This window comes from Syzygium oleosum, unplaced genomic scaffold, assembly GCF_021117445.2.
Source record: "Syzygium oleosum isolate NSW1041296 unplaced genomic scaffold, Sole_v2.1 Sole_v2.01, whole genome shotgun sequence".
Taxonomy (NCBI): domain Eukaryota; kingdom Viridiplantae; phylum Streptophyta; class Magnoliopsida; order Myrtales; family Myrtaceae; genus Syzygium; species Syzygium oleosum.
The window spans coordinates 25,419,702-25,444,041 of NW_026607485.1; the positions used below are offsets into that span (position 1 = coordinate 25,419,702).

The 24,340-nt window shown below is 40.9% G+C and overlaps 2 protein-coding genes and 1 long non-coding RNA gene across 3 annotated transcripts; all 3 read left to right on the forward strand.

The window, feature by feature from the left end:
• Positions 1-11,323: 11,323 nt before the first annotated feature.
• Positions 11,324-13,042, forward strand: LOC115676073 (universal stress protein A-like protein). Its single transcript, XM_030598936.2, has 4 exons — positions 11,324-11,666; positions 12,012-12,121; positions 12,265-12,383; positions 12,686-13,042. The coding sequence occupies exons 1-4, from the start codon at positions 11,459-11,461 to the stop codon at positions 12,774-12,776; spliced, it is 528 nt and encodes a 175-aa protein (XP_030454796.2). The 5' UTR covers positions 11,324-11,458; the 3' UTR covers positions 12,777-13,042.
• A 2,861-nt stretch (positions 13,043-15,903) lies between these two features.
• LOC115676072 (GTP-binding protein SAR1A) lies at positions 15,904-18,914 on the forward strand. Its single transcript, XM_030598933.2, has 3 exons — positions 15,904-16,314; positions 16,857-16,988; positions 18,388-18,914. Exons 1-3 carry the CDS (start codon positions 16,186-16,188, stop codon positions 18,706-18,708), a joined length of 582 nt encoding a protein of 193 aa, XP_030454793.1. The 5' UTR covers positions 15,904-16,185; the 3' UTR covers positions 18,709-18,914.
• Positions 18,915-20,335: 1,421 nt separating this feature from the next.
• Positions 20,336-21,986, forward strand: LOC130140221 (uncharacterized). The gene is made up of 2 exons (XR_008818240.1): positions 20,336-20,515; positions 21,468-21,986. It is a non-coding gene; the product is annotated as an uncharacterized LOC130140221 (long non-coding RNA).
• The last annotated feature ends 2,354 nt before the right edge of the window (positions 21,987-24,340 follow it).

Sequence of the window (24,340 nt, forward strand, 5' to 3'; positions counted from 1 at the left end):
CGATTCGAGCCATGATCGTCTCGATTTGTATGTAAGCGCGGGAGCCGTTTATCGCCGATCCGCCAGAAGGTAAGGAAATCTCTCCGCATGAAATGGCAAAGATGCGCGAAACGACGAGCTGACCAGAGAAGAGAGATGCGACCCTCTTGCCGCCGGGCTACCGGCCCTCGGCGACGGCGCGTTTCTGTGCTGCTCCTTTTTGCGGAGGATCATCGTTCATCCACCCCATTTGTTTTTGTGTCATTAGGCTTTTTCTCTGCTGGTTTGTTCTTGTCAATGGAGAACAGTAGGATCGAGCCCACCACCTCCAATAATGAAATTAGGCGTTTTGCAAGGAACTGGTTCTTGATGGCAGCAGTCACGGTGAATTATGCCGCATAAAAAAACTAATTTAAAAACTAATTTATTAATTCCATAAAGGTACGGAAAATGACCTTTATCTCACTTTTTAATTTTCAAAATTATCCTTGCATGATCACCCACTTGGAGTAATTACCCAAAACCCATATTCTTTATACGCATAATTACCCAAAACCCCTTTTTTTTTCTCGTTAAAAGTGTATTATCGTCTCGACATTTAAATTTGCCTAAATCGTGGGGGTCTCATCTTGCACTAGTGGATATACCTCAAAGTCACTCTTGCATTCAAAAATAAATGCAAGACACGTCGGAGCATCAGTGACACCATGAGACTTTTAATCAGCTCTTCTCTATCAACAGGCCAAAAAATAAAAACGGGAAATTCAGCTCTCGTCAAATACTTCACTTGATCGACCGATACTCGACCTAGTTGAACAATGACATCTGATACGAGGCTCGTAACTATTTCCACGCTATGCATCAAACCCAACGTTGGACCCCGAAAAAAGAAGCCCGATCATAAACTTCTACCCCCATCTTTCAAAATCCGAGATCTCATTTTCCTTTCCCAAGCCTGCCGCGGAAGACAGCGATTCGATTCGATTCAATTCGATTCGATTAGACTTGAATTGGAGCATTGCTTAATACGACAAAGAGTATTCGCGTACGAAAATAGAAAGAAAGATAGTTTGATTGTGCTATATATTTCAGAAAATAGATGTACATTGATGTAGGATGGGGGAGATTTTAAGATAAAGTTTAGGATGTGATCACATGACGTGACGTGGACATATAAGCTCATATTAAGGCTAAGCTATCATTTTTCCTGGCTCCTAACCTCGTGTCCCAATTGGGCCAATTCTTTTTATTAGTAAAATGATTGTCGCAATTCGAAATCTCCTCTCAACCTCAGTAATGCAAATTATAGTAACACCCCCCCACCCCAAAAAAAAAGCAAAAAAAAAAAAAAAACCCCTTTCCGCGTCCCCACGCCACGTGGAGCAGCACCCTTCGAAATTTCAAATATCGCTCCCTTCCTCGGGTTCAAACGCCGACCGTCCGATCGCGCAAATCGAACCGCCACCCGAGACGGGCCGAGGATTTGAAATGAGAGAAAGTGGGCCCCGGTCCGGAGAGATAATAGAAACAGGGGGGGGGGGGGACGCGGTCACCGAGAAAAGGCTAGAGTTAGCTGTTGATCCAGCGGGGCCCATCATTGAGCTCCATGATAAATAAATTAATAATAATAAAATTTGCGGAAATGACGGTAATCTATTATCCGAGGAACGGAAAAAAAAAACAGGCAAGCACAAATTTTTTTTCGCGTTTTTGTTTGGTTTTGGGTGCGTGGGACGCTGACATACGTGCTTATCCCCTCCTCGATCTTATCGTTTGTCCGTCGCCGTTTCTCCTTTACTTATGTTCTTTTTGCCACCTTTTTTCTCTTTTTTTGGAATATCCTTTTTCTTTTCTCTTTTTGGGTGGTCTCGTAATTACGTGGGCAAGAACCCACGATTCGAAAGGTCGAGAATCCTTTTTTGTTTTTTTTTCACTTGATTTTTTTTGTTTTTGATTTTTTGAAGTTCAGGAAGGGCCATTTTAAGACCTTACCAGGCATAGCAAGTGGTCGGCGGCGGCGGCGGCGGCGGCTCTGTGGGGGCTCCTCCACCGCTCGGTCGCGGCGGCGGATTTGAGTTTCTGCCCAATTCCCAGCCGGCTCTCCGCCACTTATGTCCTCCACGTTTTTTAAATTTCAGAATAACCGATTCTATTCGTCGAAGAAAAAGATTAATATTTTAAAAGCGGTAGGTGGTTTTCTTAGAATCATGGGTGAGTCGACCACGTGGAGGAATCATAACACGAACGATACGTTGAGATACGGTCATCGATGGAGAAGCATGCTCTTGGGAGTCAAAAAAAAAAAGAAAAAAGAAAAGAAATTGTTCTTTTCCACGTCATTTTTTTATATTATGAACTGGGCTTTTTCCACGTCATTTAGGGGGGGCGGTTTTGACTGGTCCGACGTTGACGAGGTTTTCCTTAGAAGCAAGCTTGAAAAATGTCAAACCTTTAAGCTTGGGACGCACATTATATATCAACATACGGGGACTCGAGCTCGCGGAAAAATTAATCTTGGACCGTGCCTTTTGTTAGCAGAGACCGCATAAAACGATAAATAAACTAGAAAAATCGAATTTAGATTGTTATATAATCTGGGTTGATGACTCCGCTTGAAACGAAAATTGAAAGATTTGACCGACAAAATTCACGATGTAGATAAGCTTAAATTCACATCCTTAGGAAGAGGGTTCCGAGGGGTGGGATAGAGGGTTCCAAGCGGCCGATCGGTTTGAAACGAAGTCGTTGTCGCCCTATAGTTCTTAGGATAAAAACCCACTTACCAATCTCATTCGCTTGCCTAATGAAAAGCAGCATGACCAATGGAACCAACGAGACATGAAGAAGGCAACCAACATGTGGTGAATATTTGGTAGGGATTGGCAATATAAAGTTTGAAATGCATGGAGTACATTTGAGATTAGCGAATTTGATTTTGCTTGTGATTGGGACGGTTGGTTGAACCGATGGATTGGAGAAGGGTTGCCTTCAGAAGCTCACCACCTAACGTTGGACACATTTGTGGTAGGGGTGTGGCCCATCATGACTTGAGAATTAGGTTCACGATTGTTTTCCGATAGAACTTTTAGGCCCATCTCAACCAAAATAAGAATTTTATAGACTCGTGTTCTATTTCATTTAAGGAAAATCAAGTGAACAGAACACGATGGGCTAGCGAATGCCCAGTTGAAATTATTCAGTTATGGGCTGCCCGGTTTTCCTATAGATGAGTCTATTTTACAAAGTATTGAAAAGTTTTGACACCAAGGCGGAACGATAATAATAAAGGGAAATGAGAGCATACACCGACAGAGTAAAAACGATTTTCCACGAGTGTTCTTATCCATCGTTGATTTGAGCATCGTGACTGTCAGCTTTCTCATTGACCATCAAATTGAGGATAGATAGGGCAGTTTGTGGAAACTTTCTCTTTTACGCTAACCGTTCATGTTGTAAGTACTCTGAAAATAATATATGAACCTTTGCCTCCAATGAAACATATGGGGTTGATTAAATTAAGGTCGTAGGCCGAGTTGATTGTAAAATTTAATCTCCCATGTTACTCCATTCGATCACAAGTTCGAGTCCCTTAGTCGCTCCTCCGTTTCAAGGAATCTCAATTCCTCTATGGCGTTGGTTTGACTTGTGCGTAGTGGATAGAGATCACTCCGACTTTACTCCAGCTCTAGGTCGGTGCGGTGCCGGCAGGTATGCTCAAAATGATCAGTAGCCATTACTCAAACCAAGCACTCCAATCGCAGATGTTGGAAATTATCCAAAGTCTGTTATGCGCATGCATAATTAGGGTGCGCTTATTTCGCGAAAAATGAATGTCCTACAAAAATAAATGAACAAAAAATATTATTACCTTCCACGAAAATGTTCAGGTATCAAATTATTGTCGATAATGATAATATTTTGCACGCGCTAATTATTTCAAGTGATATGAGCGATCATTTTTAGTGGAATATTTTTTAAGTCGTTTATTTTTCATGAAACAAAAAAAAGCCTCTCTCTTTTGAAGATGTGGAAATTCAATTTTCAAAATGGTGAGAAAAATTATTGTTTTTAAAACTTGTAAATGGTGGAAGTTGGGGATCAATGGAGAGTAACCATTACCAACCTTACCAACACATGAAAGTTACGTATCCCTAAACACACAAGCGTATTTACGGTTTTAACTCTTTCATTATCTATTCATTTTATTTTAGCGAGGGTAATTTAGTAAGGTACTATAGTTGAGACCGAAGAAGTTTTCTGATCTTATATTATATAACAATGTCTTTAAAGCTGCATTACACATGAACTTTAAGTTGGGCTATAAAGTTTGAGATGATTATAGGGATAATGACACAAATAGTCTCTGAACTTTGACCAAATATGTAATTTGGTCCATGAACTTTTAATTTGTTCAATATGGTCCCTGAACTTTAATTCAATGTGCAATGTGGTCCATGAATTTTTAATTTATTCAATATGGTTCCTAAACTTTTTGTACATGTTTATATAAAAATATTTAATGTCATCCTTGCATTAATTCAAGTTCAGAGACAGCATTGAACATTTTCATATAGTCCAGCGACTTAATTGAACATGTATCAAAAGTTCATGGACCACATTGAACAAATTGAAAATTCAGAGACAACGTTGCACATTGGGCTAAAGTTTAGGAACTACATTAAACAAATTAAAAGTTCATAGATCACATTGCACATTGGGCCAAAGTTCAATGACCATTTGTGTTATTTTCACTTGATTATACATAAGTTCTAAGGAAATTTTTTATACCAAACCCTTTTAAAGGAAACCCCAAGATCCTTGATTAAGGCTCCATTTGTGTTGTGGAAAATGGATAATTTGGAAAACATTTTTCTAAAAATCATGGCTTGTATCGTTTGAAATAATTAGTCAAAGAAAAATATTTTCATTATCGACAACATCTTATGTCTAAACATTTTCGTAGATAATGCAAATATTTTTCGATTATTCATTTTTATGAGAGACATAAGCAGGCAATTTTAGGAACATATTTTTCAAATCGTTTATTTTTCGCTAAACAAATTATACCAAACCCTATCAAGAGAAAGATACTCGCATGGTTCAGAATCTTCTCCTCTACTGTTGTACTCCATTCGCCGTCATACATAGGACAAAACGAATGCATACTCTAAGCATTTCAAACGATCATATCATAGAGGAAATATAAACGGAATTATAAAAAAATATACTTCATTTTTTACTCAATAATCATCGACGCACCTCTATTTTTACAAATATCATTCACATACCTCGGAACAAAAATCGACGTGAAACCAACCAAACTATCCCTCCTTACAAACTCATTTTAGTATTTTGTTTAGGATATGGGTGGTTCGGTTTTCAGTTAATTTTGAGTGTTTTGAATAGATGTGAGGATTTTAGGATTCAGAGATGAGCATTTTTTAACGATTTCTGTAAATAGTGACAACAGTAAGAATTAATGCAAAAGTGTAAAGTGGTCTCCAAAAGGTAAAATTCACGTATGTGTTTAGTATTTTTACAAGTAGAAATATAGGTAATCATCGGGTAAAATGTAAATTATATTTTTATACTTTTTAAAAAAATTAATAAATACCCTTAGGCTGCGTTTGGTCGTCCAGATTTCTAAACAGGATAGGACTGGATAGGATAGGATAAGAAATCCTGGGATTTCTTCATATCATGTCCACTGTTTGGTGGACTACGGATTTAAAGTCGGATAGGATAATTTTTTTTTTTTTTTGCTATTCACGGGTGCGGAGGAGTCAGTGAATGAAAAAAAGTCGAGAAATTTTTTTGGTGAAAGCGCACAAGGTGTGGGGATGAAGATGACGACGAGTGGAGCGTAGGGTTTCTGGAAAAATAGGCATTAGAAATCCTATCCGGGTCTATCCCACCCCTCCCGCCCGGATTTTTTTATCCGGTCTATATCCGACCTTATCCTATCCTGGACCACCACCAAACACAGGATATGATAAAACATATCCTATCTTGGCTTTTATCCGGTTGACCAAATGCAGCCTTAGGCTCCATTTGTTTCACTCAAATGAATGATTTAGAATATATTTTTCTAAAAATGATCGTTTGTATCACTTTAAATAATTAATTAATGAAAAATATTTTCATTATCAACAACAACAACCTATGTTTAAAATATTTTCTTAAACGATGAGAAAAAAATTTCGTTCGTTCAATTCATTTTTATAAACGATACAAATTATTATTTAAAAAATATATATTTTTCGAATTATCGTTGAACCATTTTTCTCTGATGTGATGGGAAGAAAGACGATGCACCTCCCTATGTAGATTCAAAGCCTTATTGAGCCGTGGATTGCTCATGAACCACTCAAAAGTGGATGAGGAAGAGGGCATAAGACGTGCTTTTATGGCCGTAGACGGCCGGAGAAAGAGACCGCCACCGGTCACGCTCCGATTTTTCTTTTGCCCTTTTTCACTTGCAACTTGCACAATAACAATTGATTTGGACCCTCCCCTTTTCTTAATCTCTAAGTATGGAAAGGTCGCATCTTCCGGGATCGAAATTTCAAACTAGGCAATCTAAAGCGACCGTCGTGTCCCAATCCAATTAAATTCATGTCCCGATCCAATTAAATTCGACACCCCCGGAATGCTCCAGAAATTTTCATGGATGACGAGGGCCTTCCGGACACGCTTGGAGTAGCTACTTAGAAAGAATTTTGCAGTATATAGTTAATGTAATGGTTTTTCCATGTGTTATGTGTCATCAACACTTTATAAAATCTAATTACTCCGATCTTAAATGTGTTTAGTAACGACTTCTTCTGTGCGAGTAATAGGTGCTCCGGAGCCCTTGTTCTAGTATTTCAAAAGAATAATTTAGCACCAACTTTTAATGCGACAGGCTAAAATGACGTTAAATACCAGCGATTCTATTGAAAATTTCTGAGATAAATTCGCTCATAATTGGAAAACCTTTTTCTTTCTCGATTTTTCTCTCCCGAGAATCTCGATATCTTGAAAACCTAGTTTTTTATCATCAAATCATGATTAAAATACTTGAGTTGGTGCATTCTCTCTAGAGGAGTTCCATTGCGCGATATGGCATCACATGGTACACCCAGATATTTACTTGGGCTTTGATAAGCAATGCAAGATGTTGACAGAGAGAAATTGAAGGATGATGGACTTTGCGAGTTCTTGGTCCCCCTGCCTACTTGAACTTTCCACTCTCCCCAGCTAGCTACAACCAAAATTCAAATAATGCAAAACGTCTTCTTATTATAATAATTTCATTTTCAACGCATCGTAATACATTTCGGAAAAGGCAAGCTTTTTTTGTTACGATATTTAATAAATAATCTCGAAGCACTTGTTAAAACGAAAGTGATTGTGATATGAAGATCATGTTCGAATGTCAACCTGAATGTATATAGCAAATTTCATCGATCTGACTGGAAGGGGATTCGGTGTAACCATTTGACTTCCTAGCGAACGGGTTGCGCCACCCTCTATTGTTACTTGCAAACGGTTAGGCGACCGTCTACCGCCGCTGCAAAGGGCCAACCACCGAGCAATGGAGGGGCTGCTGCCACCATCAAACCGCTAGAGCTATTTCGTTTTTGCATTTGTAGCTTTTCAGGCAGGGAGGTGTCTGCTCACTCTATCCATACATTGAATCTGTCTTCTTTTTTGTTTACTCTTATCTTTTTATTAATATACAAGTCAATACAAAATTCTCTTTTAATTGGTTTTTGTTTTCACACTGCGATCGTTTCGAGTTTACACAAGTAATCCTATGACGAAATTAAGTTTTTTTTTTATAATTGGAATAATAATATTTTTTAGTGTCCTAAAAAATATGAAACTTCAAAAAGAAAAAAACTTGAAATATTCCCCTGACTAAAAATATTTCAAAAATACCCTTTTAGTATTTTTATCTCACTCATAATTTTTCATTGTTATTATCATCTTGTGTTTTTTCTATTAATTTAATATGCAACGTTCTTTCCTAAAATTTGACCAAACCTCCCCTAAACCTATTTTTAAGTCAGCTGTAGGCAGATGTCACCTCCGCAGAAGCGGTGGTCAGTTGCAGCCCACCTCCTCTTTCTTTCTTTTCTTTTTTTCGAAAATTTTTTTTCTTGAACTTTTTAAAGTTTTTGAAACTTTTTTATTCTCTTTTTTGTTTCTGTTTAGGTAATAGGGTGGATGTCACGTCAATCCAACGAGACCCCACGTAGCATTTCGTCGAATAAATTAGTCGGATCACCACGGTTCAGAAGTGCAACAACACAAAAAATAAGTGAAAGTTTACTGAATTGGATAATTAAAAAAATATGCATTTGGTGACATGATTGCAAGTATAATTTAAGTTCAGAGACTGCATGTGAAGTTCAACTGGTGATCGATCGGGATGAGATGCTTGCGACGAGATTGTGTTGGTACTTGGGCCGGTAAGGAGACTTAGGGTGCGTCTCTTCGACTGAAAATTTCATGATAATAAAAAGTATTTTTCTTGAAAATCATTTTCAAGGAAGGTGGTTAGTTTTTATTTGTTTGATGGTATGGAGAAAGTGGTTTCGTTTTTTGCAAGAAGAAGAAATTGTTTTGCCCCGATCTAAACTTATTGTTTTTAGTCAATATAAAACGTTTTCCGTAAATCGATTAGATTTCTGTCATCTAAATACTGAAAAGTTAAAAAGCAAACTTTTGAAAATAATTTTCTTTCAAACAAATGAACCTTAAGAATGATTTGATTTTACCAAAATACACTCACGTTCTGAAAAATAATAATAATAATAACTAGAATCACACATAAGTCGTGAATCACTGCAACTACATCCAACGCTCTTAGAGGCGATTGGCATAACCATTGCTTGTGTCGCTCAAGGGTGGCATTAGCAATCAAGGATGGAGTAGCACATAGCGTTGTTTGCATTTCGCCGGCGACGGAGGCTTTTTTTTTGTTGTATTGGTCGACCACGACGGAGGCTTTCATTAGTGAAGACAGAATATGGAGGACGAGGAGGGAAAAAAGAGGAAGAGGAGAGAATAAAATGAAATAATAGAAAAAAAGACAGGTGTCCTTTTCTAAAAAAATGTTAAATTTAAGAAGTAAATTTATTGCATTAATTTTTATTATAATACCAATTCATATGGACCCAAAAGTGTAATAATGTTTCTTTTAATCCCATAATTGACTTATTAAGGACGCGAATGATAACCATTCTGTTTTCTTATTTTTCTATTTTTCTGTTCCTAAGATCATGTTTGAAACAGAAATCCGTTTGGCAACACAACTTCATTTTTTTTTATTTCCGAAATTTTTTTTTAACTAGAAATATGTTTAGAATAAAAATGATAAGTAGATTTTTTTTTTGCTTTTCTTTTTTGGGAACTCAAATAGAAATAACAATTCTTCTTATCGTTCGCCCTCGCCGCCCACCTCCGCCACCCGCCCACCGTCTGGCCGTCCGCCGCCTTGCTTCTGTGACCATCTGCCACCGGAAACAGAAATTTAAGAATAACCTATCGAATAAATTTATATTTAAGGAACATAAATTTCGTATCAGTATTAAAAGTTACTTTATGTTCAGAAACTTGTTCAGAGAATAGAAATAAAAAATCTATTTTCGGCCAAAAATTTAGCCGAGGAAGAGAATGATTTTCAGGGAAAATTTCAAATAAGGACTTGCAGTGGATTTTGTGTCAACTAAGGGCCTAAAGTGACCATGAGAGTTTCAAATTAGGGCTTGACCTCGTCGATCGTCGGCAGACGAATTTATTTCGACTGGTCGAGGGCATTTTCGTCCAAAGAAAATTTTAATTTTAATTTCTTTTTTTCCTTTCTTTTTTTTTCTTTTTCTTTCTTTTTTCCGTTCATTTCTGTTTTTCCCTTTGTTCTTCGACAGTGGCCGGCCAGCCGCCAGCGAAGCCCGATGGCTGGGAACCCTCTCTTGGGCAAGGCGAGGTCGTCCTTCACCAAATCGAGCAAGGGCGACCCTTGCCCAGCCCGTCCCGGGCTTTGCCAGGCGAAGAACAAAGAGAAACCAGAAAAAGAAAAAAAAAAGAAAGGAAAAAAGAAATAAAGAAGGAAAAAATATTCAAAAAAGTTAAAAGACGAAAATGCCCTTACCATCTTAAAATATAGATCCTTCTTTGAAACAGACATAGCCACTTCGTGCCCTTATTTGAAATAAAATCAACTTCACACCCTTATTTGAGAAAATAAGAGCACTTCATACTTTTATGGGAAAATTTAAAAAGTGGCTTTTTAAAAGGCGTTCAAAGTTAATCGGGTCGGGCGAGGCTCGACCTCGCGAGGGCTCGGCCCGCCGGCCGGCGCCGAGCTCGCCGGCGGCCGGCAGGCTCGACCTCGCCCGAAAGAGGTCGAGCCAGCCGGGCCTGGCGGCTCGCTCGCGTGCAGGCGGGACCTTATTGGCGCGCCACAACCTGCGAGGCGAGCTCGCCGTCGAGCTCGCCGCGCGCGAGCCGCCTCGCCCGGCAACGGCGAGGTCGAGGGTTCGACCTCGCCGGCCGCTGGCGAGCTCGACCTCGCCGGTCGGCAGGCCGGTCCTCGCCTTTGCAGGCTAGGTCGGCCTCGCCCAGCCGGCGAGGTCGAGCCTCGCCCGGCGGCCGCGAGGTCGAGCCCTCGCCCGAGCGGCGGGCTCGACCTCGCGTTCTTTGGGCGAGGTCGAGCCTCGCAGTGCGCGAGCCCTCGCCGAGCCCGGCGCGAGGCCGACCTCGCCCGGCCTGGGCGAGGCGGCCTCGCCGAGGCGGCGACCTCAGCGGGCCCGGCTATGGCCGGCGGAGGAAGAGAAGAAAAAAAAAGAAAAGGAAAAGAAAAGAAAAAAACAGAAAAGGAAAAATAAAAAAAATTAAAAATTTTGTTAGTCTTGGAATAGTAACATTCTCCGCCGGCAGTATTTTGGCCGGCCGGCGACTCCTTATTTGAGACTTTTGGCACTTCGGGTCCTTATTTGAGCTGATTGGGCACTTGCAGGCCTTTATTTGACACTAAATCCACAGGGTCCTCTTTTGAGAAAAGGCTCACTTGAGGTCCTTAATTGGGATTTTCCTACTTTTATTTGAAAGTAAGTGTCCTTATTTGAGAAAATGAGGATGCGTCATGTCTTCATTTGAAATTTTTCCTAATTTTCATTTATGTAGTATTAAAAAATTTAAGAATAACCGATTAAGCCGCCACTTTCTGGATTTCATCTAGAAAACCACTTACCAAAATCCCGAAAACAGACAAACCAGAAAACTAGAAACAGGAATCCCCGCGAAACCCAAAAAAAAACAAAAACCACAGCTCAAAATTGCAATACCTCCTCCTATAAAGAAGACAAGACCGTCTGCTGTTCTTCTTCAACATCTCCAAACCAGCAGAACACGTAGAGAAACCTCTCAATCTCTCAGATCTCTGGTGGCCAACAGAAAACAAAAAGGAGTTCCATTCATTCTCGGAGAGTCGATGGACGGCGAGGTGAACATGAACATCACGATGAAGAAAGACAAGAGAATCGTGGTGGCGGTGGACGAGAGCGAGGAGAGCATGCACGCCCTCTCGTGGTGTCTCACCCACCTCATCTCTGCTGAGCAACCCAGCAACAGCAGCACCACCCTCGTGCTCCTCTACGTCAAGCCTCCTCCCCCTGTTTTCTCCTTCTTCGACGCTGCAGGTAATCGTCATCAGCCATCAGATCACGCTCCCCTTTTGCTTTGTTTCTCTGTTTCTGAATTGTTATCGTGCTTCCTTTCCTTGTTCCCGGTAAAGAGTCTTCTTTTGTGGAACTGCGTGTAGGCAAATTAGTGATTTGGATGCAGAACAGAGCATCCCACTCTTCTTCCTTTCTTCGTTTCTTTCTCTGTTTTCTGAGTTGCTTCGTGCTTCTTTTTTCTTGTTTCCCAAAAAAGGATCTTCTGCTATATAAGCATGTAGAGGTAACTTCGTGATTGGGTCAGCTTCGATAAATTTTCTTCAAGAACCAAATTCACTGTTAAAATTCAATTCATTTCTGTTGCAGGGTACATGTTCTCGAGCGATGTGAATGCGGCCTTGGAAAAGTACGGGTGCGACTTGGTGAATTCGGTGATGGGACGAGCAGAGGCGATCTACAGGAGCTTCAGCACCAACGTAATGCTCTCTTAATCCTCCTGTCTTTCTCGATTTGATTTCAGATATTCCTGTTGCTCAAAAGATCGCGTCTCTTTCCTTTCATTTGTTCTTTACTTTAGTTTTCTGATGACATATTGATATTCGGGGAATTGATTTTGCAGATGAATGTGGAGAGGTTTGTCGGGAAAGGGGAAGCGAAAGACGTGATATGCAACGCGGTGGAGAAACTCAGAGCGGACACTCTGGTCATGGGAAGCCATGGATATGGTTTCATGAAGAGGTACATCCACTTAAATTTTGTTTTCTCAACATACCCTTTTCTTAGATCAGCTTTCGTTCATCGTTGAACGCCTAAAAACACTGAAAAAACATGTGAATGACATCGTAAGGATCTGGTTCATCGTCAAAACGACTGGCTTTCTTTCTGTTCTTGAGACAATCTCTTTCCAACAGTCCATTTTCTTCTTCGCTTCTTCTCCATTTGACTGACAAGAGAACGGACGATACCAGAAACCAAAGGAAGAGAAAGAGAGAGAGAAAGGACGACGGCAGCTTTCTAACGTTTGATTTTGACGTGGGCAGGGCTCTCCTCGGGAGCGTGAGCGACTACTGCTCGAAGCACGTAAGGTGTCCCGTGGTGATCGTGAAGCATCATCCAGCCGAGGACAACTGAGCAAATCTCTCTTTCTTCTTAAATTGTACAATCTCATTCCTGTCAGTGTCTACATATGGCGTCAGATCCGCGGGCGGCTGCACAAACGCATTCAAGTAAGTTAGGTATCTTCTGGTTATGCAGAATGTTATGGGACGACAGAATTGGCTTTCATGAGTTATTTTTGTTCAATCGTATGGTCATGCCATTGCCATGTTTGAAGTTTTGGTGGGAATTCTACTGGGTTTCGTTCTGTGTTGTGAATGAAGAAAGAAACTTTATTTTGACTCTTTGACCAACGATAGACTTTGTTGACTTCGACGAAGTAATCTCAAAAAGAAAGTGAAAAGAGTTCGATTTGAGAAGGCTGGGGATTCATGAGAGAGCACATGCATGGACTGTCACTGAAATTTCCAAGAACCAGGTGAGCATGTGGATCCTCCTGCCTAATGATCAATGGAAATGGCCGATCCAACAGTACTTCAATCGATTAGATATGCTCGTCGGGATGTGTTTGTGATATTAATGCGGAAACTGGCGGGATCCTGCAATGTAAATCAATGCGAAATCACTAGAGAAGTAAACGATGAATAATAAGAACATTAAAGACTTACGTGATTCGGTCTTAGCGTCGATACTTAATCCATAGAAAAAGTCAAGAACAAGTAATTTACTGATAATCGGAGAATCGGGGTCACCATGGCTCTTATCCTCGAGCGAATCCTATGCCTAGATTAAAGTCTAAACTCACAGTATTTACAAATAAACAACTCAATTTGATACTCAATGGGTGCCCTTATTCTTTTCATTTTACCGGGGTCGCCAAATCTACTACCTTTGACCTGGACCCACCAAATACTCAAATTTTCTTTTCTGGTGTGCCTTTTGGCAGAGACGTCCACGACTTTCTTTTAAGGAATATATGTGAGCCCCTTCCTTTTGTGTATATATCCGAAGTGCCTCCTCCTCCTGTACGTAATAAAAAGAAAATCCAACAAGTAAAATTGGTCAGAGATGACCTTCTCCAACAGAAAAGAAAATCAACATCCTTCGCCCGACGAATTCAAATGTGCGCAGGATTAAAAGGGCATGCCAGAATTTTGAAGAAAATTAAAATCCTCATGACGAGTCAGGTTTCGTACATGGCTCAAATTCGAAAATAATTTAGCAACATCGGATGCATCCACACTCTCACATGTATCGTCGCTTCACATTAAAGATTTCCACGTGGATCATACACGGGGGACTCAATGAATTTCGAATGCCAGATTAGTGTCGATGGACCTTCACGATAAATTCATAAAACGAGAAGTATGCAATATATAGCATTATACATGGGAAAAGTACAAAAAAAAGTCTTAAAACTACTGTACTTGTACCGATTTAATCATAAATCTTTCAATTATGCCAATTTAATTCTAAAAATAATTTGCCAATGTAATCTATTCGGCCAATATTAGCCAAAAATTGCTAATACGGATGCTAGCCAACCTATGTGGCATAGTTAGCGCTGATGTGGATAATTTTTTAATTTTTTTAATTTTTTTTTATGAATTTCTTATTACTTTTTTTTTTCTTTTTTTCTCAAAATTAGCCGGAATGACTAAATTGACAAACAGTAAAAAAGATCTGCTCCCAAAAGAGCCTCAAGAAATAAAACTTGTGTGCATTATGAGTTCCTAAATCTTCACTTTTACCTTTCTGCCTTGGATGATTCTTTAAACAAACGCATGCGTTGATTAGTCCTAGTAGTATGCTCTACACTTGTCATGATATGAAATCTATGCATCAAAATTCTACTACTATAAAGCAGTTCTAAGGTGCGAATCAAAATTCAAAGGAGGGCTTGGTTTATGACTGAATTGGCATAAATGTAATAGGTTTAGGAATTTTTAAGCAATTTCCCCCTTTATCGATAAATGAGAAGATTGCGTCCTCCCGCTAACATGGTTTTCGATGTCTGCTCTAATTTGGCCACGAGTAGGCTCGTGATTGATACTCCTTTTCGTCGCTTACCTTGCTTGGGTCTTTCGCTCCATCCGGCCACGACAATCCTTTTTCGTCTAGAGTCAGTAATCTCGATCCTCCTGCATGGTGTACTTGAGGATTGTAATTGCACAAAGTGAACCAAATGACAAATTGGTGGAACGTGGGTTAGTCGATTGATTCCACGAAGATGGGCATAACTTATAGGCATCGTAGGCTTTTTGGTTGGAAAAATGTAACTGGCAAATTGTTAAAAAGTTTATGACTCAATTAACACAATTAAAAAATTTAATGTTGAATTGTCACGAATGCAATACATTTTTGGCTTTTTTTGATAATTTTTCCCTTTCATCAGGACAGGGAGTAGAAACTTGATTGAAGTATCATCTAAAAACTAGAAAGCCAAAAACATTAATGCCATCCATTGCAGAACCAATTGATACGGCTGTGACTTAGGCCAGTCAGTATCAACTTGTGCCTTTTGGTTTAGAAAAAGTGTCCAAGTCTGGGTGAAAAGTGAATTTTAAGTCGTGAGATCTTGGAAAAGGCATTGATCTGGGTAGAGTTTTGGGTCATTCTCGTCTAGTCAACTGAATCTAGACCGGACCTGAGTTTTCAGGTCCCAATTTACGTAGTTCCCATCTTCTATCCGACCAATAGTTCTCGGTAATCACTAGAGTTGAGTAGTTAAGATTGATTTCGGAGTGAGTAAGTTCCAGTAGGTTTCCGATCAAAAGCTTGAAACCTACAGAATAAGATTCCGTTCTCCATTTTCGAAATCGAGAACCGAATTGATTGGAATTGGCTTGTACCCAAGTCGGCTAGTTCCAAGCCTGAAATATATTTTTATTATCGACGACAATTTATATGGGAAATTTTTGGTGAACGATAAAAAATGCTTTTCATCCGTTCACTCTCGTAAGCGACACAAGCGGGGACAAAACGGAGCCAAAAGATTCCTGGCGGGAACCGACCCGACCCGACCCGGTCGGCCCAAGCGCGCGACGAAGCCCAGTATAGCCGCCCAAGGCCCATGGGCCGCGGAAGCCGTCTCCGGCCCCACCACGAAACGAAACCAGATCCAGCTGGCAATCATCCGCCACCTGTTTTTTTATTTCTATTCCCTCATTTTTTTCCTACTTCATTTTCCCATTGGCCGCTCTCTCTCTCTCGCATCAAATTCCTTTCTTCCATCGTCCTTGATCCAATTAGGGCAAGAGGACAAAAAGCAGTCGGATTGATTCGCGGCAGCTGGTCTCCTTCCTCGCCGATCCCGCATCCGGCGATCTCCATTCCTCGCGTGAGCTGATCATCGATCCCCCCCCTTCTTCCTCCCCGTTTCGCGCCTCCGCCGATCACCGGTCCCCGATCGGCGATTTCCTCTTCCTCCTCCTCCTCCTCCCCTCACTCCGGGAGCGCTTGCTCGGGCTTGATCGATCGAGATATGTTTCTGGTGGACTGGTTCTACGGGGTCCTGGCGTCGCTCGGCCTGTGGCAGAAGGAGGCCAAGATCCTGTTCCTCGGCCTCGATAATGCCGGCAAGACCACCTTGCTCCACATGCTGAAGGACGAGGTTTGGCTTCTCGTTCCGTCTCGTGCTCGGTTCTGGTCGGGTGTGTTTGGTTGTTGTCGCCGGTTCGGCAATCTGTTCGTGGTTGGACGCGGGAGCGTGCGATTCGAGGATCTTAGGGTTTTTGGAGTGGTTTTTGTTTGATGATGGGGATGGATGGGTGGAGACGGTGGCTACGGCCGATTGATGGACTACTAGACTGCGGATTTGGATTTTTTTGTTATTCCAGAATTTACAGTTTCTGATTATTTTCAGCTGCGAGTTTTGGTGTTGTTTCTCGTATGGAGTCGGAAAAATGTTAAATAGTGTTGATATCTGAGGTCGGAGTTTCTTCTGCTTGGTCGATGAATCATGTTATGTTGAGCAGTTGTTCAGGATGGTAATACTGACTAGTTTAGTAAAACTTGTAGGATTTGAGCTGGTGTAGTTTATGGATGGTTTGTGTTCTATGTTGATTGAGATTGGTACATAGCAAAGTGGTTTTTGACTGGAAGGTAGGAGTTTTGATGTAACAATGGGTATTGATAGATTGTTTATTGTTTCAGAGACTAGTTCAGCATCAGCCCACGCAGTACCCGACTTCTGAAGAGTTGAGTATTGGGAAAATTAAGTTCAAGGCTTTTGATTTGGGAGGCCATCAGATTGCTCGCAGAGTTTGGAAGGATTACTATGCCAAGGTATATCTTAAACGGAAGTCCTAGTTCGTCTTGCACAGCATCCAGTCGTGCAGTGTGTCTAGTTGTGTAGATAATGCTAATTTTGCAACTTTCTTAATCATTTTCATTTATTTGTCTTCGAGATTCGTCTTTATTGTCTCCTACATGGCAAACTCTCTCTCTCTCTCTCTCTCTCTCTCTCTCTCTCTCTCTCTCTCTCTCTCTCTCTCTCTCTTTCTCTGGTGATGATTTGCCCAGATTTCTCTCATTTTCTCCAAGTGAATAATTGCACTTTTTCCCTCACTACTCCCCTTATGAAAACATGCTTTATTCTGGCCTATCTTTTTGTGAACTTTTTGGCCAAGGAAGTTATAGCCTCATCTACTTTTTTTTTTTAACCCAGCCCTTCTCTCGTATTGGCAATTCTTGACATGATCCTTAGTAGATCCACACTTACTATATGAACTAAGGTTCCTCTTATTAACAGCTAGATCACGGTGTCTTTTGTGCACAGTGATCAATGGCAAGCATGACATATTGGGAAGGATCTCTGCTTCCCTACAAGAATGCAAATTATTGCCTAGTTAGTTTATAGTAGTAATATATTAAGTTTCCTATAAAATTTTTTAGATCCTTTCGTCTCCTTGGATTGATATTACGAATTGCTAGTGACTTTTTACCTTTTATTTTTTTTTTTCACATTTTGCAATTTGATTTTTTTTTATGTGAAACACCAATCTTTCAAAATGCACAGTTATTGATATATTGTCAGTTTTTCAAATATTTTCAACAATTTTAAATGACATTTCAAATTTTGGCAGGAAAATGAATATGTAACTTTTTGTTTTAAAAAGCCTAAACAAACAACCTCTTAGATTTAAGGTATCTTTGATTGCATTATGCATGCAGAATAAGTAAACTTAAGCAATTGAATCTTTTATTGTGTCGTGCGATTAATGGTTGTCGTGAAAAGAAATTGCTTCATCAATTATAGATCTCAAAGTTCTTTTTCTTTTTGTAAACAAGGAAGTTTTTAAGACCTATAATATCATTGGAAGTTTTGCAATTTCTATTATCATGGTGTTTTGAACAAGGAAGTCATATGGGTAAAACGAGGAATTTAGAGTGCATTGTTTGTCTAAGCTCTCTCTTTAGTCTTCACACGCTTAACAAAGCAAAAATGATCTTTGTAATGGATAAGTTCTTTTCATAATTACATGTGCAGCTGCTGATTGAATGTGCTTTTGGACACGAAACTTTAGTTTAGCCATCCATACAATTTTCTGTCTCTTTTGTGCATTTTTGCACCTGTTAGCTGTCTTTTTGTCATATTTTCTAATTTACTAATTGGCTCACTTTGGTTCTCTACGTAAAATGCCAGTTCTAGTGCTATGGGCAAATAACATCTTCTGCTTCATAGGTGGATGCTGTCGTCTACCTGGTTGATGCTTATGACAAGGAGAGGTTTGCAGAATCAAAGAAGGAACTGGACGCACTCCTCTCTGATGAGGCCCTTGCGAATGTTCCATTCCTTGTATTGGGAAACAAGATCGACATTCCGTATGCTGCCTCTGAAGATGAACTGCGATACCATCTTGGTTTGACCAACTTCACCACCGGAAAGGGAAAGGTAAATCTAGCAGACTCAAATGTCCGTCCCCTAGAGGTATTCATGTGCAGCATCGTTCGCAAAATGGGCTATGGGGATGGTTTCAAGTGGCTTTCTCAGTACATTAAGTAGCGTATTGATCCACATGATGCAGTACAGCGCCCCCTGAGAAAAATCTGTTCAGCATTCACCCTCCTGTTGTTTTAGCCCCGGGGTTGGCTTTAAACTGGATATATGTTGTGAATGTGTTTGGAAGGAGGAATTGTTCTCTCTGTAAAATTCACTTGTGGCAACAAGGTAGTCTCTCTGGTATTGTAGTTTGCTGATCAAGTTCTCCATGCCTTGCTCTATTTGGAACATACGGTGCTATTTTTCGTTGCCAAATATGCGCCCCATCAGTTATATCTAGATCTGAAAATTGAGACCAATAGACATAGGCCTTTTTTATCTGGAAAAGGAAAGTATATATGTTAATGCCACTTTATAAGCTTCACGTTATGTTATCCCTCTATCTCTCCCTCTCTACCTTGATTCCGGATCTGTCGCAGTTGTGTGTTCGTTAATTGATCCGTTGCAGCTGACGAGTTTGGCTATGCAGACTTCCTGTTCATTGAAGAGAGAAAGTAGCAAGAATGGAAGCCGTTATGAACACTTAAAAAGGCATTTTAGAAGTAAGCTTGAGAGTACGATTCACAGAGTTCTGGATGAGTAGAATAAAAGCACTAGATAGCCTTTTCGTTCTTTTTTCTTTTGGAGGAAAAGCCTTCGCTTTTTCTACTGCTGTCTTTTTTGCTTGAAATCTAGTGCTTGATTTGCATAATGTTCGGGAGAACTGATGCGGATCACCTCTGGTTGAGGGAGAATCGATGAGATTCACATTGGTTTTTTGGTTTCTTCTTCCATAATTTCCAGATAGTATATATTTGGCTTCTCTCCAGTTTAGGTGCATGCCTATTCCATCCGAGTAAATTCATCATAGAGCATTAATCTTTGCTTTCATTTGGTAAACTTGGGAACTGCTTCTATTCACCGAAACAGGAGAAGTCCAGCGTTGGTTTTACATGCCCGAGTCAGATATGCTCGACTTGATTGAGTACTTGCCCGGTGATCTTCCTATGCAGACGGTTGATTGGATCTGATGTCTTTAAACATGTAATGACGTGTGATGAGTGAGCTTTGCTATGGAGTTCAAGTAAAAACTTCACCGATTCAAGGGGTGATACCCTGACATAATGGTCGATCGGCAAGCTAATCCTTGTGATTGTATAAGTCGGGTCTCCATGAATATGCCTTTCGAGATTTTGCTTGGTACAGGGGATGAGACAATCCACCTGTCCCGAAATGCTTTCTTATTTGCAAAATTTGCTCCAGGAAGATCTGTCAAAATGGGTCAATGATTCACTTATCAATCCATATTTAATGAGTTTGTCATACATGGGTTAGGCAAAATTTGAAAAATGGGTTATAATGGGTTTAGAGTTATAAAATAAGTTCAATCAAATATGCGTTTTAATCGGTCTATATTATTCCCATACTCAACCCGCCTACTTCTGAGACTCTCTCTCCCTCTCCCCATTAATGCCTCCAATTTCTCTACTCTCTCTCTCTCCTCTTCTTCAACTGATTGATCGGCAATGTCTGTGCAGTGCTCTGTATTATCATTTAGGAAATGATTAAATGATAGTTCTTAATTTACTGTGAGATTAACAGCAAATCTTGAATCATAAAAAAATTAAATAACAAATAATTGTAAATTATTGTAAGATCCACTTCTTCAAGAATTTGCGGCTTATAATATGTCGTTACTCTCATAGTGGCCCAAACCTGTTATGCTATCAAAGTCCCTATTATTTTGAAGAGGATTTAAGTGCTCTCTCATTGCTAACAATTTAAGATTTGAATCCAATTGCTAATGAGCAATGTGATTTTGAAGGGAAAAGTGCCAAAGAAGTCCTAAACGTTTTGCATTGGTACTAATTTAGTCCTAAACCTTTTTTTGGTGTCAATTCAGTCCTAAACCTTTTTATGGTGCCAATTCAGTCCTAAACTTTTTATATTTGTGTCAATTCAGTTCTAAACATTTTGTTTTTGTGCCGATTCAGTCATTCCGGTCAATTTTGGCCAGATTTTGCTGACGTGGATGCCGACCGGCCGGTCACCAGCGCTGACGTGGACAACTTTAATAATATTTTAAACATTTTTATTGAATTTTTATTTATTTTTCTTTTTTTTCCTTTTCCCCCTCCCCTCCCTTCTCCCTCCTTCCTTCAGCTGATTGTCGAACCGGCGACTGGCCAAAGGCCAGAGGCTGGCGAGGCTCGCCCTCGCCAGCAACGGCGAAGGCGAGCCTCGCCATGGCTGGGCGAGGCCCGATCTCGCCAGATCTAGCGAGGCACGCTGGCGAGGGCTTGAGCCTCACCATGGCTGGACGAGGTTCGACCTTGCCGTCGTTGGCGAGGGCGAGTCTCGCCAATGGCCGGCGAGGTCGACCTCGCCAGTCGCCGGTTCGGCAACCGGTTGGAGGAAGGAGGGAGGGGAGGGAAAATAAATAAATAAATAAAAATTCAAGAAAAATATTAAAATATTATTAAAGTTGTCCACGTTAGCGCCGGTGACCGGCGTTCACGTCAGCAAAATTTGGCCAAAATTGATCGGAAGGACTAAATTAGCACAAAGACGAAAGGTTTAGGACTGAATTGGCACTAATGCAAAAGGTTTAGGACTGAATTGACACCACTGAATTGACACCACAAAAAAATTTAGGACTAAATTGGCACTAATACAAAAGGTTTAGGACTGAATTGGCACAAAAAAAGGTTTAGGACTAAATTGGCACAAATGCAAAAGGTTTATGACTTCTTTGGCACTTTTCGCTGATTTTGAGACCGGAGGAGGTGGCCAGGGGCCCAAGGGGAGGAAGTTCAGCATCAAGAAGAGCTAGTTAAAGATGAAGTTGCAGGGGCAGGAGAGAGGGAGGCAAGGGAAGCTGGGTATTGCCGCGGAGATCTTTGCCGTGACGCGGTCGTTCTTGTTGGAGCAGATGAAGAAGGACAACGGGGATACTCCGGAGTATAATCAGTTCTGTAGCAAGGAGCTCAGGCCTGCACTCAGAGACATATTGTGGATATCTCCTACTGAGAACTTAACACCTGCTTGAGGAACTTAAATCTTTTGTGTTATTGGAATCAATTGCTTTGTCAGCGTTGTTGCTTTTAGAGCTCTCAAGGTTATGGAAATTGAATTAGATTTGTTGTCATTGACTATCAGTTATGTGATCCGTTTGTGTTGTGCTTTTGGGTTGGAGACGGAAATTGTCACAGCTGTGTGCTTTCCTTGTGGTGTGTTCGTGAATGGATTTGCTTGTGGCTTTGGCTTTAGAGATGGAAATTTGGGAGCTATTGCTTGCTGGCCTTTTTGGTTCCATCTTTCTGTCATAATTTGCAAAGTGGATGAAATCTACTGTCAAAGCAGAAAGGATTTGCTCTCTCTCTCTCTCTCTTTGGCTCAGCAAATTAGAGCATACTGCACGTTTACAAAATGCAATTTGATCATTCCCAGCAAATATGCATATGATTTTTGGAACTTTCATGATGATGGTGGTGGTGATAAAGATTGGCATGCTTCAACTATGGCATTTCAGTTGTTGTCCTTTTCACACAATTTAAAATGCCACACATTTTTGGTTCGATCAGGCCAAGCAGAATGACAATTTCTTTTATATTCGTGGATACGATATTTACTTAATACAAAAAATCGACAAGTTTATTGTTGTGCAGCAAAATTCACAACTTGCTCATCAACTGAATTGTCTAACTTTGGAAAATGATCAAATGAAAATAAATTAACATGGATTTGTTTTTGTGACGAAAAAAATGTATGTTGGGTTTTCATCGAGTCCAATACATTAAGATCACTCGTTTCATGATTTATGGATGGCTGACACCGGACTTTCACCACCACCTTCATGTTTTCGTTCATAACCCAAACCCCCGAGCCCCCGCACTAACTCGGCAAGTTGGGCCATGGTGCCGCCCATCATTCAAAGACAACAATTTAAGAAGAAAAATTACTTTAAAATGGATCTTGGGTCGGGTGTGGGTCTCTAATTTTGTATCATATATAAATAGGCCTAAACGAGTCGAATGGGTAAATTTGGATCAAACCATTCTTAACTCGATCGACCCACCCGTTCGAGAGGTCTAACTTCATATCAATACGCAAAGCTGACTAATGCCTCAAATTACAAGTAATCAACAATCCAATCATCGTTCCTCCACGAATGAGATCGGTAATGCGAATCTTCCTAGGACAGCATTGATTTGGATTCACACGGCGTGCGGGGGTCGACACATCGTTTTGCGACCACATCAATGTGTCCTCGCCACAAGAAGAAAAGGCCAACTAAGGGAATTACAACAAATGGGTGGTGAGTACTCCTCGAGTCGCCACCATGTCTCCTCCACCAACACGAATTTGACCAATCCACATCGAAACCCACGCCCAAATCCCGTGGAAGCTGCCATGGATCAGATCCGCGTCTTCGACACCAACCTCGAAACTCCTCATAGATGTCTCTCCTCTTTGTCCCTAACTAAAGTCGACCCTCACTCTCCATTGCTCCTTTGACTCTTTTCCTTGGACGTTCCTCTTCCTCTAGTTTGACTCCTCTCCCTCCTCTCCACGACACAACCTATTTAACGACTCCATTCGCGGGCAATGCTTCCTCCATCTCTCGCAACAACAAAGTTGAACCGCAAGTTAAAAAATCTCCTTAGAACGATCGTTTGCACCGTCGGCTTTGAGAAATTCGTGCCTCAGACGAACGTAGCCAATGGGTAATTTCCCTTCTTGTTGTGCCCCGCCGTGCCCTGAAGAAGCGGTGCTCTTCGATCCCAACGGGAAGCTGTGGTGGCTCCCCGCCCCGGTGAAAGTGGCGGAGGTCATGCTCGAGGCGCCGGGGCACGTCGTCGCTCCGGTCGACGAGATGTGGAGGAGCCGGCGTATCGTGGCCATGCATGCTGACGACGAGCTCATGGCGGGGAAGGCGTACTTGGCGGTGCTCGTGGGCAGGATGAACCACAAGGTGGACGAGGCGGAGTTGGCGGCGATAGAATCGACGTTGAAAAGGAAAAGGGTCGGTACTGGCAAGTGGGGCGAGGCAAAGATGAAGAGCAAGGGAGGGACTTTATATGTAGCTATTTCGGAAGAAGAGAAAAACGGCGGCAGCGGCGCGGGTGGTGGTTTCGATCCTCAGTTGAATAGTTGTAGTCGGAGACAGTGGAATCCTGTGTTAGAGCCCATCTTGGAAGACGATTAGGACATAGATTTCTTCTCCGTTCCTTTTGGAAGATCAAAAGGACTTCAGATCTTTCTTTTCCCTCTCTGGCAAATGGATCCTTCATGTTGATATAGAGAGTTGGGTCGTTCTTAAGCTATTATAAGCTGATCTTTGACTGAGTCATGAATTGTTGAAGGAAGCATGGTAATTGAACTTAACCTCTATCTAGATCTTATGATGCCGGACATGCCATAATAAGATTTTTATCCGGTGTAACAAACAATATCGGAAGAGCAGACAAAATCAAAATGACTCGAGCAAGAAATAAATGCGGAAAAGTAAACCCGACACGGTAGATTTACGTGGTTTGGCAATATGCCTACTTCACAAATAGAGATCCATGGCATGATTTCACAAATATATCTCGACCCCAATTATATCCCAAGAAGCCCCACAAGAATTAATCAAGAAAATCTCTCACAATAG

What these genes read in the sequence shown, in the direction of transcription:
- LOC115676073 (XM_030598936.2), top strand. Translation starts at nt 11,459, where the DNA reads ATGGACGGCGAGGTGAACATGAACATCACGATGAAGAAAGACAAGAGA. An exon ending in CTCCTTCTTCGACGCTGCAG is followed by an intron (nt 11,667 to 12,011) that starts GTAATCGTCATC and finishes TTTCTGTTGCAG; the next exon opens with GGTACATGTTCTCGAGCGAT. An exon ending in GGATATGGTTTCATGAAGAG is followed by an intron (nt 12,384 to 12,685) that starts GTACATCCACTT and finishes TGACGTGGGCAG; the next exon opens with GGCTCTCCTCGGGAGCGTGA.
- LOC115676072 (XM_030598933.2), top strand. Translation starts at nt 16,186, where the DNA reads ATGTTTCTGGTGGACTGGTTCTACGGGGTCCTGGCGTCGCTCGGCCTG. An exon ending in TCCACATGCTGAAGGACGAG is followed by an intron (nt 16,315 to 16,856) that starts GTTTGGCTTCTC and finishes TTATTGTTTCAG; the next exon opens with AGACTAGTTCAGCATCAGCC. An exon ending in GGAAGGATTACTATGCCAAG is followed by an intron (nt 16,989 to 18,387) that starts GTATATCTTAAA and finishes TCTGCTTCATAG; the next exon opens with GTGGATGCTGTCGTCTACCT.